Here is a 16566-nt window from a genome sequence, read left to right on the forward strand (position 1 = left end):
CGCTTAAGCGAGTCTCAAGCAAAATCTCTCTGTTCCTCTGAAAATTGTTTTAAGTTCTATCTGTCTTAACCCATTTGATTCCATACTTATGCTGATAATTGTTGTTATCTTGTATATGGTTTTTCCTGGTTGTTTTGCAGATGGCACCCAAAAATCCACAAGGAAAGAAACGAAAAACCACTGCTTCATCATCTGGTGTTGTAAACCATCCTGCACCCCTACCCAGAAACCCGGATTAAAACAGATTTACCTCGAACAAAACCTATGCCAGGTTTCTGGAATTGAAAAAAGACAAAACTTGGCATGACAAAATTTTCCGGATTAACCCTGAGGGAGAGTTTGCGGACATTGCAGCTGTTTTTAGAGATAGGAATTGGGAGAAACTCCTTAACCCATACCCAAAGATTAACCTGGACCTGTTGTGTGAGTTTTATGCCAATTCCTTACCCGATTGTGAAGCCAACCAAATGCATGCTGCCTACTCCTATACCACCACTGTGAGGGGCACCACGATCCGCTTTGATCGTGATGCCATCAATGAGTACCCGGGAAACCCTTTCACTTTACCTGACCCTGAGGACCCAGATGAAGAAGCTCTTTGTCTTTATGGAGATAGACAGAAAAATGGGACTTGGGACCATGAGAAGATTCAGAGGGAGATCCTACTACCCGGGAGGCGGTATCGCAAATCCAAAACTGGTAACCCAAATTTAGCTGGTTTCACTGACATGAAGCCAAAGGCCGGAATCATCTTCAAGTTTTTGGTTCACAATGTTTGACCAAAGAGCCATGTCACCACTGCCACTAAGCTTGTAACTCCTCTGACTTACCACATTTGTAAAGGAAGAGAGGTGGATGTGGCGAGAATCATATCAAGAGAGCTGAAGAATATAGCTCTAAGTGGGACAGCAGGAGCTGAGACTCGACTATGCTTCCCGGGGTTCATAATGGGGCTGATTAGGCATCATGAGGTGCAAATTCCCGAGTTTTCTGAAGAGCTCATTTCTCCTATTGATGACATTCGGGGCTACATTACAAAAGCATTAAGTAAGGGTACCGCTTATTCTTCTGATGTACCCCCACCTGAGGCTATCCCTGACCAGGACTTTGCAGAGCATGATGATCCCCAGCAGACTATGCCACCACCTCAGCAGCCTGGCACTTTTGATTTCTCTACTTTTTCTGCTTTTATGACTCAGCATGAGCAGAATGCGTAGGATAGAGCTATGAGGCAAGAGCTGAGAGATAATCACATAATGGATTAGCAGGCTGCTATCTTCCACAGCAACCAGGGCATCTATTCCCATCTTTATGATTCTCACATGGATCCTCGGTGTTTCATGTTCACTCCTGCACAGTACTATGACTCTTGCATGTGGCCTGGGGACAGGCCAATCTACCCAAGAGAGGGTAGTGGTGCAGCATTCGGTGGACCTGCTGATGACCTGACTAGGACAGCCAGTGTCCACATTGGTGATAATGTGGGAAGGACAGATGATGCAGAGAGGACAGCCAGTGTCCATTTTTCTCATGATGACATGGATGATGATGCGGCACACTGACCGTATCTCTTGGATTTTTAGTGAAGCTTATTTGGCTTTGACTTTTTATTTTCATGTTTTTATTTTTATGTTGGAACTTTTTAACTGCTTTTGTACTTACACTTATTGAGCACGGTTTCGGGTGTTCAAATTTTTAGTTTTAATTTCATTTTGGTTTAATAACTTAGCTTGTTGTTAGTTTTTAACTCATAAGCTTTGGATGAATTTTTTTGTTTAATCTTGCTTGTGTTTCGTGAAAAGAAAATTCGCTCATGAACATCAAAGTTTAAAGTGCTCAAAGGAGCCAAATGTGAGCAAGTTCAGGTGAGTGATAATGATATGAATTGTGAGAAAGTGCAAAGCCAAGGTATTGGTTTCCTGTTGTTCTAGGTTTTACTAAGAATTTGAAACTTTTACTTTGCACAAAATGTATCTCATTTAATTCTTTTCATAAACATGATTATTTTTGAACCACTTAGTACTTAACCTAAATGTGAGGTAGCTTCAATTTGTATATATGCTGGAGACCGATAATCACCGTCTAACTTGTTTTTGTTATATTAAATCTAATAATTATTTTGAATTGTATTGAAGCATGGAAATGATCAAGGCACTTTTTGAAATTGAGTTAACCTACTTGACCACATAAAGCCTACCTATGAGAAGAGTGTGTATCTGATACCCCAATCTGAGCCAAATGAATCAAGTCCTCAAACATGAACTGTCAATATTCATAAGCACAACGCTCATTGAATTTTCCTGAAAATTTTCAAAAATCCAGTTCATGTTTGACTCACTTTAGGACTTTGTTGAACCCTTAACCTTATTGTACTTTGTCCCTTGCCTTAGGATAGGGGAACATTCAATTAGAGTTTTGGTGTATTCAAGTTGGGGAGAAAAGGAGGCATTGTATGTCAAGTATCTTGGTGATGTGTTAGAATAACCTGACAACATTGAAGAAAAGAAAAGTTTGTACATATGAAAAAGAAAAGAAAATGATTGGTAGGGAAGGTAATGGATTTTAATTGTTGATACAAGGAATGTTCCTCTTTGATAGGCTTTCTGATCAATTACCCCACATATGACATTTCTTTTGTAGCCCGACCAAGTTATAACCCTAGAAAGACCTTATGATCCATGTTTCCGTGCTTTTTGAGACGATATTTGGATGGACACCTAACTTAATCAAGATGTTAGCATGATTGTTGAATGTGTGTTTACTACCCTCGCTTATTGTTATTATTGCATTTTATCTACTTTCAAAGAAGCGTGTTAGGTGTGGTTCATAGATAGTTATGTTTATGTTGTGAATTTTATGATGTATATTTTGTGCTTAGGACTTGTTTCACATTCATAGTTGTGCTTGGAATAATGGAGCACTTCATGCTTGCCTGTGCATTTACATTTGAATCACCACTTGAAATTTTTTTAATGTTTTGAATTGTTGGCACTGTGCTAGAAAGCTTGTCCAAAGCCTTGTGAGTTTCCTTTTGATTCTTTTGTTTGAGGACAAACAAAAAGCTAAGTTGGGGAGAGTTTGATAAGTGCTCAAAAGTAATATCTTTCATGTGTTAAAATAGGCATTTTTAGTGACTTGTTATGCAAGTTATCTATGGAAAAGCTATCAATTGTTGTATTTACACCATTTATGCTTTACATGCCTAATTCTACCCAATTTATGCAGGAAATAACAAGCAAGGATCAAAGCTCAACTTTCCAAGTCAAGCAAATCTCGCTTACGCGAGATCACCTCGCTTACGCGAGAAAGTTCCAGTGAGCAACTGATCATCTCGCAGCCAGCTCACTTATCACCTCGCTTGTGAAGAATTGGTATCTCGCTTACGCGAGTGTATCTCGCTTACGCGAGATTAATGTCGAGAGCAAATGGAATCTCGCTTTTCATCTCGCTTCCAGTTCGCGCAAGCATGATTCAAAGGTGGTTTAAAGTTGAAGCTAACTCGCTTAAGCGTGAGCATCTCGCTCATGAGAGATTTGTCCAGTGAGCAACTTCAGGAACTTGCTTCTGGCTCGCTTCCAGCTCGCTTGCGCGAGATGCAACTTCTACAGAGATAAGGGCTACGTGGCAAGGCTTCATTGGTCAGATTTGGATTTTATTACTTCTCGCTTGAGCGATATTTAACTCGCTTAAGCGAGATGTCACGAACTCAGCCCATTTAAATAGCATTTTTTACCTCTCTTTTAGGATATTCACTGTTTTATAGATATTTTCTGCATCTAAGAGAGAGGTTAGAGCTATTTCTAAAGACAAAGACACAAAGCAAGTGTGTTAGGAGTAGATTCAACCCTAGATTCATTGAGATATCAAGGATCTTAGCATGGAATCTTCATCTCTTTTTCATCCTTTGCATAGCTTACATAGACATGTGTAGCTATCATCTACTCTTGTAGTATTGAGGTAATCAAACAAGCTATTATGTAATCTTTAGATCTTTTGATATATGGTTCTAGCTTATTGATTCAATATTGTTGTTATTCTTGCTCTTAATACTTTCAATGATATTCAAGATGATTTGGACACAACCTCTTGAATCTAGAACTAGAATAACAATCTATCTTAAGTTATCACTCTTGACATGTTTGTTAATCTTTGATAATCGCTTTTAATCAAGAACTTAATGTTTTCGGACATTTAATCGGTTGGACACGGTCGATTAAGTTATCCGATCGACTTTATTATCTTTTAAATGTTTGGACACGAATGTTTAAACGATACTTTAGAAATAACGATATCACTTTGGACACGAAGGATATTTGTAGAAATGATTGTGATAATATTGGTTATAAAGCTAGAATCTGTTAATCGATCAAGAGATTGCTGCTGTTATGCTTGGTTGATATCTCTAACCGCAAGCGAAATAGTGCCATCTCTTCTCGTTTTACTTTTATGTCGATTAGAAGTAGTTTTACAAACAAACATTTTATACCCAAACCCTTAATGTGAACTATTGTGAAAACGATTATGATTAATGCAACTCCCTGTGGAAACGATCCTATATTATACTCACGTGTATATAGTTTTATGACATGTAAAAATATTACATCAGTCGTCAAACGCCTCTTCAATTCATTAAAATTGTTCTCACACTGAACATCCCACACAAAAGCTTTTCCTTTACAAGTCAACTGCGTTAACGGAAGTGCCAACTTAGAAAATCCTTCTATAAATCTGTGGTAATAACCTGCTAATCTCAAAAAGCTTCTAATCTCTGTAACTGACTTAGGAGTCTCCCATTGTGATACCGCTTCAACTTTAGATGGATCCACTGCAATACCACTACTAGAGATAATATGGCCAAGAAAACTTACTTCTTTTAACCAGAATTCACACTTAGACAACTTTGCATATAACTTCTTTTCTTTCAATACTTGCAAGACAATCTTCAAATGCTCTGCATGTTCTTCTTCAGACTTTAAATATACCAAAATATCATCTATAAATACAACTACAAAACGATCCAAATAGTCGTGAAAGATACGATTCATGTACTCCATAAACACCCCTGGTGCGTTAGAAACTACGAACGGCATTACAGAATATTCATAAAGTTCGTAACGTGTCCTAAAGGCCGTCTTCTGAATATCATCATCCTTCACTTTAATCTGGTGGTAACCTGACCTCAAATCAATCTTGCTAAATACACGTGCACCCACTAAATGATCCATCAAATCGTCAATTCTTGGAAGGGGGTATCTATTCTTTATCGTTACCTTATTCAACTGTCGATAGTCAATGCATAATCTCATGCTTTCATCTTTCTTCTTAACTAGCAACACTGGCGCTCCCCAAGGTGACACACTTGGCCTTATAAACTTCTTATCAAGCAAATCTTCTAGTTGTTTCTTCAACTCAGCTAACTCTGAAGCTGACATACGATAAGGCGTCATAGACACAGGCTTCGTTCCTGGAACAAGATCAATCGTAAATTCAACTTCTCTCTCCGGTGGCACGTCTGGAATTTCATCAGGAAATACTTCTGGAAATTCACACACAACTTGCAACTTATCAATCTTCGCTTGGTTCTCCACGGACAAGGACGCCATCAAAGAAAACAGGTGACTTCCATCAAGCATCAGCTGCTTCAACTGCTTAGTAGTTACGAATTCCGTCTCTGCTTCTTCTTCTGGAGAAGAAAACTGCACCGTCTTGTTGAAACAATTTATGTGCGCGTAGTTGTACTCTAACCAGTTCATACCAAGAATCACATACATTCCTCTCAACGGCAAACAAATTAGATCTACAGCAAAATCCCTACCATACATAGACAACGGATAACTCAAACACACTCGAGAGGTAGTTACCGAACCATTAGACGGGGTTTCGACAACCATCTCTCCATTCATGGGTGACACATCAAGACTCAATCTCAAGGCACAATCAGCAGCAATAAAACAATGTGTAGCACCAGTATCTATGATAGCAATTAAAGGAATACTATTAATGAAACAAGTACCTCTGATCAAACGGTCCTTATTAGCTGTTTGAGTACCAGCTAAAGCAAACACCTTACCCCTAGCCGGGGTCTTCTTTGGTTCAGTACACTGAGCAATAATATGTCCCTTTCCACCGTAATTGAAACAAATAATGTCGTCATGTTTGCATTCTGAAATCGTGTGCCCCTTAACGCCACAACGAAAACACTGCTTCACCTCATTCTCACCACAAGCATTACTCTTGTGACCTTTTTCTCCACATTTGTAACAAACGATCTCAGCAGGAGTCTCATTCTTCTTAGGCCTTCTCTCATCATTCACCTTTTTCTTGCCCTTATCAGCTGGAGCACTATAAGGCTTTCCACAATTTTGTTGCTGCTTACTCTTCCTCTCATTCATAATCTTATTGTGAGCCTTTGAATCTTCCTCATAAATCCTGCAGCTACTCACCAAATTAGAAAAATTGCGGATCTTCTGATAACCAATGACCTTCTTGATTTCAGCACGTAGACCATTCTCAAACTTGATACATTTAGAAAACTCAGCAGTCTCAGCAGTGTAGTGTGGATAGAAGTTAGCCAACTCCACAAATTTGGCAGCATACTCCGTCACAGACATATCACCCTGCTTCAGCTCTAAAAACTCGATCTCTTTCTTCCCGCGAACATCTTCCGGAAAGTATTTGTTTATGAATTCTCTCCTAAAAATAGCCCAAGTAACCACATCATCATCTTGCTCTAATTCAGGTAGAAGACTCACCCACCAATCATCAGCTTCCTCAGCCAGCATATGCGTACCAAAACGCACCTTCTGATCCTCCGTACATTGCATAACACGGAAGACCCTCTCAATCTCCTTGAGCCACGTCTGAGCTCCATCAGGGTCATACCTTCTTTTGAAAGTAAGGGGATTATTCCTCAGGAAAGTCTCCAACATTCTCACTTCAGCATTAGCACCATCACCAGCATTAGGATGTTACCCCACAGCTTGAGCCACAGCCTGCAATGCAGCAGCAATAGCAGCATCATTTCTTCCAGCCATCCTAGTTTTCTTATAACAGATGAAATTAGTAGTTTCCAGGTCTCCTCATCTTCTTTGCACAACAAACAACAATTAGAACAACATAATAATGGTATTCCAACTGTTAAACGACACAACTCGACTCAACTACTTGGCCGGATGGACCGACCTGCTCTGATACCAATTGTAAAACCCCGTTTTCCCAACTTAAAAATTTCATAAAATTATCAGAGTAATAGAAAAATACTGTTTATTTAAGCAACCTGTCTTATAAAATTTCAATGATCAAATGCAGCGGAATTAGTTTACATCATCTCATAAAATCCTTGGCACTAAAAGGCCACAACTTAACATCTTAAAAATAGTCTTCATAAAATACTTCAACATTATTAAAAAGAAATACGTAACAAGGAAAACAATGCATCAGACAATCCCCATCCCGTTACGTATCAGAGCATCCTAGACGACACGACGGAGATCACTCACATCTGCACTATTCTTCGCTACCTGCAAGTTACTCATACGAAGAGCAACTTTTTCAAGCAGAAGGGGTGATATTTCACATTCATTAATAGCAAGTAGTAATTCATAAAAAGATAATCAACATCACATACTTAACATTAGCATCATCACTTAACATTATTTAATAAGGCTAAAGCAACCAACAACATCATAAACATCAACAATATATTTTCATCTTTATATAACATCAATTACATCATCTTTTAATATCAGGACAGCAACAACATCATCAAAACAGCAACAACATCTCAGCAATCATCATTTATATTATGTTATGTCGACTCTACAATGCAACAACAACTCCTCATCTTAAACAACAACGTTTTAGACAACTGCAATATGCATGTGGTACCACTAGGGCATTAAGCCCCCATCTCTAAGGTCATAAATGGACCTGTCGAGCATTAAGCCCCCATCTCTAAGGTCATAAAGGACCTGTCGGGCATTAAGCCCCCATCTCTGACTATGCAACGACACAACTCTAATGCAACAACATAACTATCGTACAACAACTTGAATGGCATAACATCATAATATTATGTATCATACAATACTCACATAATGTATTCCAACATATCAACAACAATAACAACATATACATTAATCAATTACATTCATATCAGAGTCCAAAACATTCTTCAAAAGCAAATCAAGTTTGATCAATAAGACATAAGCCAAATACTCATAAAACACCTCAACTAAATCCCTAATACTTAAGTTGAAGCTGGGAAACCAACCCTAAGTTTTTGGACTAACTTGGGATTAGTTATGCTAAGTTTTCTTAAAGTTTTCTGAAGACCCACTTGGACTATTTTCATCATAACTCAAAATCTACAAATAATTTTCTAGTCACTCCAAAGCCATTAGAAAGCTAACTCAAATATCTACAACTTTCATGTTTACATCGAAAGCTAATTCAAAACAGAAACGGGTGAAAAAGACGCAAGAACACAAAAATCGAAGTTCTGACAGCACGCAACGAAAGCACAACAAGCAGTCACCCATGAGGGGCTGCCTTGCTACGCTCATGCGTGGAAAACTGCGCCCAGGCGTGGGAAGGCAGTAGCCTACCTGCGCTGCAGCTCTGTGCAGTTCTGGTTTTTTCCCGCTTTTACCGTTTCGTCCGTAAAAACCTAACCGTTACCCCGATTCCAATTTCGTTTTCGCCTACGCGTTCTATTCGACAAATCCTATCATATTTTACTAAAAAAAAAAAAAAATCATATTTTCAAATTCCCAAAACAGCTTATCCCAGAATCACTTATTTCTCAAAAACACTTAAAATCACTTTTTCTCATAATCTCAATTTTCATCAACCCAACACATCTTCAAAACCTAATTTCTCAAACAACCAAAACTATGAACACCAACATAGGATTAACCCTAAGCACCAAATTCTAAACTACCACAATTGACCAAACTTCATGAATCAAAACTTGATACTAATGAGAGTTAGCCTCACCCTTACCTTAGATTATCTTTCTGAATTCCAACGGATGCGTTCTTCGTTCTTAGGGTTCTCTCTGACTTCTCCTCTTTTCTCCTCTTTTCCAAATTGTACGCGTTCTTATTTTTCTTTCTCTCTAACTGACTTTTAACCCTCCTCTAATTGCTCTTCTCCCTAAAAACTACTCTCTTCCCTAATAATTAATTATTTCCAATAATAATACCCCTCCCCCACATAATAATGATATTAATACTTATAATATCGACTATTAACATATATTCCACCAATATAAATATATAATAATAATTCATATAATATTCTAATAAAATGCAATAAATCAATTAAATAATAATTATGAAAAAGTGGGCGTTACATGTGGCGCAATAGAGAAGTGCATGGTGATGCTCGAATTCGCCCCAGCCACCCCTGGCGTAGTATTATGGGATGGGTGCAGCAATATAAACAAGCGGATAATAGTGTTGTGGTTGAGCATACCAAGCATCGAGTGGAAGTTGATGTTATGTGGAAGAATCCAGAGGATAAATGAAACACAATGGTTCATGTACGGTTAGAGGGATAAAAAAAAAATGGAATGGTTCATGCACAGGTAGAGTGGCTGCATGCCTCCATTGATATATGTGCATCCGTTTCAGAAATAATCATTGTGTAGGATAAAATGGGATTTTTGGTTAAATGATAAGGGTAAAAATGGAATAAAAGATGATAAGCTATAAGCTCAAATGCTACTTGAAATAACTTATGAAAAATGTAAATTATCCGAGGCAAAACTTTATTAAGACACTACGTATAAGCACAAGAGATGCTTACTGCAGCGGAAAACCTAGCACATAGTACATTATATATAAAAACATTGACCCTTCCATTACATTAATCATCCGTTATTTTGGTCTTCCATATCCTTGAAGAAAAAACGATTCAATCCTAATATCAAGTGGGGAGAACACAACATATTGAACATGCACCAATCATACTTCTAATTGCATTAGCTTTCTTAAAATCAATTCGAATCAAGCTTAGCATCATGATAACATTTATCTTTCTCCCAAAGTCGTTCGTGAATAGAGTTTGTTGTGAAAGTGTTATATTTCCTCATTAGTAAATAGTAATCTTCTTGAAAATGATAAGTATACAACAACCAAAGTAGACAGGTATGGAAATTTAATTCTTTGATTTAATTAATATTTTTACTTTCTTTTATAAACTATATAATTTGAAATTTTGAATTATTATAGCTATAAATAAGTATACTTTTTACTTTCTTTTATTTTTACTTTCTCTTATTAGTATACTTTTTATAGCTATAAATAAGGTCTTTTGGCAAAACCTAAAACATAACAAAAAAGAGAATTCTAATAGAGATTGATTTGAATTTTTATATTTGAAAATTAATTATTATGTCTTTAGCTCTACGCTTGAAAACTCTTATTGTCTTTTGGCAAAACCTAAACCATCACATAAAAAGAGAATTCTAATAAAGATTGGTAAAAGATGCACATCGAAAATAATCATGGCAGTAGGCTTGAAAAGAAAAGGTTTTGCAATGATGTTAATGATTATGTTAGTTGCAACATGTTGAAGTTTGTTGTATGTCCCACATCGCTCAGGTTCCCGGGCTGTCGAGTGTATAAATATACTTGAGTTCCCTCCTCCTTAGAGCTAACTTTTGGGATGAGATCCAAGCTTATTTAACATGGTATCAGAGCCGGGTTAAGGATTGCGATGTGGGAATTTGACCCAGGCCCACGCTAGGTTCCACGCTAGCCACGCTAGGTCCCACGCTACGCGTGAGGGTGGGTGTTGAAGTTTGTTGTATGTCCCACATCGCTCAGGTTCCCGGGCTGTCGAGTGTATAAATATACTTGAGTTCCCTCCTCCTTAGAGCTAGCTTTTGGGATGAGATCCAAGCTTATTTAACACAACACAAGTGGAATGCATCACTCCATCTCAAGAATTTGTGTCAATTAAGCAAAAAGAATACTATGAAGCATTTTGTGAACAATGGTGTATATTTGTGTGTGCCAATGCCAGAATAATAGGAGATAGATTTGATGCGTGCGTGCTAGATTGTGTGAAAGACGAATGCAAGGCTCCGGTGGAAACAAAAATATTGCTGTGATCCTTACATAAGCAATGGTATCTCGATTTACTTCTGCTTCATCTTTTATTCTCTTTCTACTCAGAGAATTGACATTATGTCAAACTTAAATAAATATACTTCAATTCACAATGTCTATTTTGTATTATATATTTGGTTGATTCAATGATTAGTTAATTCATAGTGTGATCAATATTTTTATATTAACACTCACGAACATTGTGCACCAAAAACCTTGCGCACAAGTCCTTGCGCGCCAATCACTTTGTGATATACTCTGATCGTAGATTTTTTTATTGGAAAAGCATTAAACCCGATGTTGACGTTATTGAATTAGTCTAAAAGTTTATTGTCAGTGACTTAACAGCAAGTCTCTCGCAACCATAAAACAACTTCATTGAGGAAGATGACTCAGTTCTTGACTTTCGAAGATATTGATTTTTTGGTTCAGGGACCAAAATGATCATTTTCTACTTTCACTTTAGTCCATGTGACACCTCATACTCTTTGTCAGCATAAAACCTTTGCCAGATCATCAGTTACCAGAATTATTTAACATTAGGGACTAAAGTGATAACGGAAGTGCACATTGAGGGACTACTTTGTATTTAATCCTAAGTCAGGGACCTTTAAGACAACGAGGTGCAGAGTCAGGGATCAAAGTGACCATTTACTCAAACTACAATATCTAACTTCAAGTTGGAATCCATTTTACGGCTCTGGACTTAAGTTGAACTCCTTAAATAGTCGCTTCAAGAGTAGAATTTTTATAGAACCCCTTGTATTTTGGAATTCAATCCTAACATACTCCACTTTTCCAGTTCCATTAACAGATGAGTGACACGTGAAAAAATAGATCAACAATACCATTGCATGGTACCTCTCTCCATTCATTGAATTTTGAATAGGGTTTTTTTAATCAACAAATTAATTTATTTTTAAGGACTGGTATTTGTTACTCCCTCCGGTCCTTTTTACAAGAGACAAATGGGTCAACTAAAGTTGATGTATTTGGTCTACATTTTGAACCAAATACATCAACTTTAATTGACCCATTTGTCTCTTGTAAGAAGGACCGGAGGGAGTATTTTAGTTTTTTTTTTTTTTGACAAAAGGTATTTGTTATTTTAGTTAAAGACCATTTACCCAATTCTTTGATAAACTTTTATATGGGTGAAAAAAAAATTAGGTTAAGAGTGTTGCACTCTACCAACTGAGCTAGACGGGTTTGATAGATTCAATTATATCAGATCATAAGATCATATATTGACTTTAGACCCCAACAAAATATGATTGTACATTTTTTATTTTTCACATTGGTAAATTAAAGTATCCTAAAGTTTGCTCACATTAATCTTTATTTATATTATCTTTTAATAAATCTATAACATTATATAATGGAGATGCACCTTTTTTGATTGGATTTTTCTTTCATTTTTACCCTTTACTTGAACTATTTAATCATTATCAGTTAAAAATTAATTAAATCTTATTAAAATATGTACAATCCACGGCAATAAGAATATAGGATCACTTCCTTAAAAGAAAACATAGGGACACTATAAAAAAAGTTATTTTGACTTTTATAATTTCTTTTTGTATTATTATGTAACATTTTTTTTTCAATTTTATAATTCATTTTTTCTCTTCAGTTTTATCCTTTATTTAAAAACAAATAATGAATAAAAAGTCACCTAAATTATTTAAAAACAAATAATGAATAAAAAGTCACCTAAAACAAACAAGAGTCTTGCTAACGAATGTCTTAAGGACATTGTTTAAGGAAAACATAAAAAGAAAGTTTGTCTTGAAAAAACAAATCAAACATGTATAAAAGCCATAATTACACAATTTCCAAAATAAAAACTACTAATTTTGGATGCTTAAACAATGTAAGGGCACTTGTTAGCATTTTCCAAAAAAACAATTAACCTTAAACCATCTTATACACGTTTGAAAAACGTTATTTCTTCTCTTTTTCTTCATTTCCTCTTAACTATGGAGGCACTATTCAAAGGTTCTTCTTATCTCTCACCTTCTTCTAAACCTCCAAAAACCACTACCATGTTAGCATCAAACCCTCTTCGTTTCAATTTCCACCACTTCCCAAATCACCACCTTTCTTCATCCTCATCATCGTTTTCACGCCAATTTTCTCTTCAAAATAACCCCAGAAAATCATTCTCACTCATTATGAATGCCCGGAAGAAAGATAAGAAACAAGATACTCATAGTTTTGTGCCTAAATCAGATGAAAGCACTGGCTTCTTCCCTGAATCTGTTCTTCTTAAAAAGGTTGTTTTTTTTACACATGCCCTTTATTTGATTTTTGTTTATTACTCATTTTTGTGTGTTTTTCTTCAATTTTTCTTTGTTTTGTTTTGAGAATTAGATACCCTTTTGAAGATTTATTGAATTTATACTTATATATTGGTAGAATTTGCAATACCCTCAAATTTGTTTTGGTATACTATACATTTTTTAGTGTAATTTCTGCTAGTTGTCATTGGTTTTGTTTAAGTATAAGATACCCTTTTGAAGATTCATTAGAATTTGCACTTGTAATGTTACTACTAAGGAGTTTTTTTGGAAGCATTTTTTCAATATTACAAAATCTTATCTTGTTCTGTTTTGGTTAGAAGGGAGAGTAATTCATTATTTAGGCGAAGGAAAAACACAAATTTGCCCATTTTGTGGTGTATGACTTGTTAGCTATGAAGCGCAGACGCAGACGCAGGACACGACCACGAACACGAACACGCTGACACATATAATAATTTGAGAAAATGACATAATTAAGTGTAATCATAGCTGTTGTGTTGGTGTCGGTGTTGGACACTGATGTGTGTCCGAAGCTGGGACACGACTAATTTGAGAAGTGTCTGTCCTTCATAGCATTTGACATTAGAGAAGTGTAGGATTTAGACTAGTTACTTCATAATTGTCGTTGTTGCCTCGCTTGTATGCAAAATTTAGTTTTTTTTTAATCGTGTCTTTGTTCTTTATGAGATGAATTTTCTCATTGATATTCAATATGGGTTTTCAACTGAAATGTATTTTTAATTTTTTATCCTTTATGATATGAATTTTCTCATTGATATTCAATTTGGGTTTTCAACTTGTCATTTTCAGAAGACAGTTGAGGAAGATGGTAAACTTCTTCCGGAGTTTGAAGATGATGATGAAAGTGAGTGATTATTGTTCAGTTATTCTGTTTGTTTTTGTTTTTTTGGTAGTCTAAATAGTTCTGGATTAATGTTATGACTTTGGCCCTTATTCCAAATTTTCATTTTCGTACAGGAAAGCTCTATGAATCCCTAAAGCTTGACGTGGAAACTGATATGGACGTTGAACTATGTAAGTAAATGCTCTCTCATTTATGTTAGAGATGATATGAAACTATTGAATTGATGCAATTTTTATTCATAGGAATTTCATAAGTACTCTTTATTGTATATGTATGGTTATTCAAATTATCAAAAAACAGTAACATGACAAACTATTTGGTTATCCGACCTTGTTAGATAATGTTTACAAACCATACTGCCCTAAACCATAATGACGATAATCTAGATGTTATAACCGTGCTCTCTTGGACAGTCTGGGTCTTATCAGACATTCACCAGGTGGATTTAGATCCATCTTTTGCTAACTTTTGGCATTTATTTACGCTCATTAGATTGATACCTCTATGTCATTTGTTCATGACATGTCGATCCTCTAATAATTTTTTTTATTTGATAATATCTGTCAACTGTTGTGCGTGTTTGTGTGAACAGTTCCCTTTAAAGATTCAGTAACGTGCTCTATCTCACAATACTCTGCTTCTTTGTCTATGCAGTGCGCCACTATGAGATTGTTTACTTGATTCATGAGAAACATGCAGAAGAGGTTGTTGCTGTTAATGAGAAAGTTCAAGGTAACCTTTCAAAGATTGCAATTAACCTTACATTTTTTTCGAATCTATTTATATTCTCGTGATGCCAAATAGAATGAGTTCATTAGTTTGCCATTTCCATCTGGCATTCATGTCACTATTGTTAAATATAGGCTATAGTGTTATGCCGTAGCGGAATTGGACCAAATCATTATTGTTCTGTATTACACTATTTAGTACAAAATGTCGTCAAATAGCAGCTATGACGTCACTTTAGCACTGTTGCTTACCACAATTTGGCAATACAGTTGACGAAAAAAGCTGCTATTTGAACTTAAGTTCTTTAATAATAACCTTTGCTGTGGATACAATTATTTGACATACGAGTCGATTCTAAAAAGTTTCTACAAAGTGCATATTAAGTATTTAACCAAAAAAATCATTTTAACTTGATTTTATCTTCTAACTAAACATACTTCCGATTATTCTGGTTCTTTTTTATAATTTTTGTTCAAAACATTTGCAGACTTTTTGAGGGAGAAGAAAGGAAGAGTATGGAGATTCAGTGATTGGGGTATGAGAAAGTTGGCTTACAAAATACAGAAAGCTAACAACGCACACTACATTTTGATGAACTTCGAGATGGACGCCAAATATATCAACGAGTTCAAGACTTTGTTGGACAAAGATGAAAGAGTTATTCGACACCTAGTGATAAAGAGGGACGAAGCAATCACTGAAGATTGCCCTCCTCCTCCCGAGTTTAATACTTTTGTTGCTAGCACAGATGATGAAGAAGAATGGGATGATGAATGGGATGATGAAGATGAGGAAGATGGATCTGATTATGATGATATTGAGGGCGGTGATGGAATTTTCATTATAGACGATGATGATTTGGAAATATCAGAGGGCCAGAAAATAGCATAATGAGGATTGAGAATTGAGAATGTAGGTAGATAGGTGTTTTTTTTTTAATCTTGAATTTTTTTTCATTTTTTGTTCCTTTTTTCGTTAGAATATAAAGCAGTTCTGAACATTATGGCTTTATATATATATATATATATATATATATATATATATATATATATATATATATATATATATATATATATATATATATATATATGGAAATCAAAGTGCTATTCCAATTTCTTGTTTGATTGCTCAACTTATTAAATTATAAAATGTTTGTCAATTGAAAAAACTAAGATTGAAATTGATACAAAATGTATGTATATGTATCACAAATTAAAATCTCAATTGTTTATTTCTTTTTATCAATACTCAATTTTATATTTGAATTTTGAAGTGTAGTTTCTCATACTAGAAAACATGATCTCACTTGAAGTGAAGTATAAGATGTGAACCATTTTTAGGTACTAAAAACTTTAGAGATATATATATGATTTTGTTTAACTAAACTTTTGACCCGTGTGACGCATGGGTCTTGTCGACTATAATAGAGACCAATGAATAATCTTTAACCCGTATGATCACGGGTCAATCAAAGTGCTATTCCAATTTCTTGTTTGATTGCTCAACTTATTAAATTATAAAATGTTTGTCAATTGAAAAAACTAAGATTGAA

The 16566-nt window shown here is 35.6% G+C and overlaps 2 protein-coding genes across 2 annotated transcripts; one reads left to right on the forward strand and one right to left on the reverse strand.

Moving 5' to 3' along the window:
- Positions 1 to 2455: 2455 nt before the first annotated feature.
- On the reverse strand, positions 2456 to 6782 carry LOC146945198 (uncharacterized). The gene is made up of 2 exons (XM_085748040.1): positions 5493 to 6782; positions 2456 to 2485 (listed from the first exon to the last, which is right to left on the reverse strand). Exons 1-2 carry the CDS (start codon positions 6780 to 6782, stop codon positions 2456 to 2458), a joined length of 1320 nt encoding a protein of 439 aa, XP_085604166.1.
- A 6266-nt stretch (positions 6783 to 13048) lies between these two features.
- Positions 13049 to 16126, forward strand: LOC146945199 (Translation elongation factor EF1B/ribosomal protein S6 family protein). Its single transcript, XM_085743546.1, has 5 exons — positions 13049 to 13393; positions 14231 to 14285; positions 14399 to 14455; positions 14940 to 15017; positions 15502 to 16126. The coding sequence occupies exons 1-5, from the start codon at positions 13097 to 13099 to the stop codon at positions 15903 to 15905; spliced, it is 891 nt and encodes a 296-aa protein (XP_085599672.1). The 5' UTR covers positions 13049 to 13096; the 3' UTR covers positions 15906 to 16126.
- Positions 16127 to 16566: the final 440 nt, after the last annotated feature.

This window comes from Medicago sativa, chromosome 2, assembly GCF_051527215.1.
Source record: "Medicago sativa cultivar Bolivia chromosome 2, Bolivia_mono, whole genome shotgun sequence".
In the NCBI taxonomy this organism is placed as follows: Eukaryota; Viridiplantae; Streptophyta; class Magnoliopsida; order Fabales; family Fabaceae; genus Medicago; species Medicago sativa.

What these genes read in the sequence shown, in the direction of transcription:
- LOC146945198 (XM_085748040.1), bottom strand. Translation starts at nt 6,782, where the DNA reads ATGCTGGCTGAGGAAGCTGATGATTGGTGGGTGAGTCTTCTACCTGAA. An exon ending in ACGTGCCACCGGAGAGAGAA is followed by an intron (nt 2,486 to 5,492) that starts GTTGAATTTACG and finishes CAATGTTGTCAG; the next exon opens with GTTATTCTAACACATCACCA.
- LOC146945199 (XM_085743546.1), top strand. Translation starts at nt 13,097, where the DNA reads ATGGAGGCACTATTCAAAGGTTCTTCTTATCTCTCACCTTCTTCTAAA. An exon ending in GTTTGAAGATGATGATGAAA is followed by an intron (nt 14,286 to 14,398) that starts GTGAGTGATTAT and finishes ATTTTCGTACAG; the next exon opens with GAAAGCTCTATGAATCCCTA. An exon ending in TGATATGGACGTTGAACTAT is followed by an intron (nt 14,456 to 14,939) that starts GTAAGTAAATGC and finishes TTGTCTATGCAG; the next exon opens with TGCGCCACTATGAGATTGTT.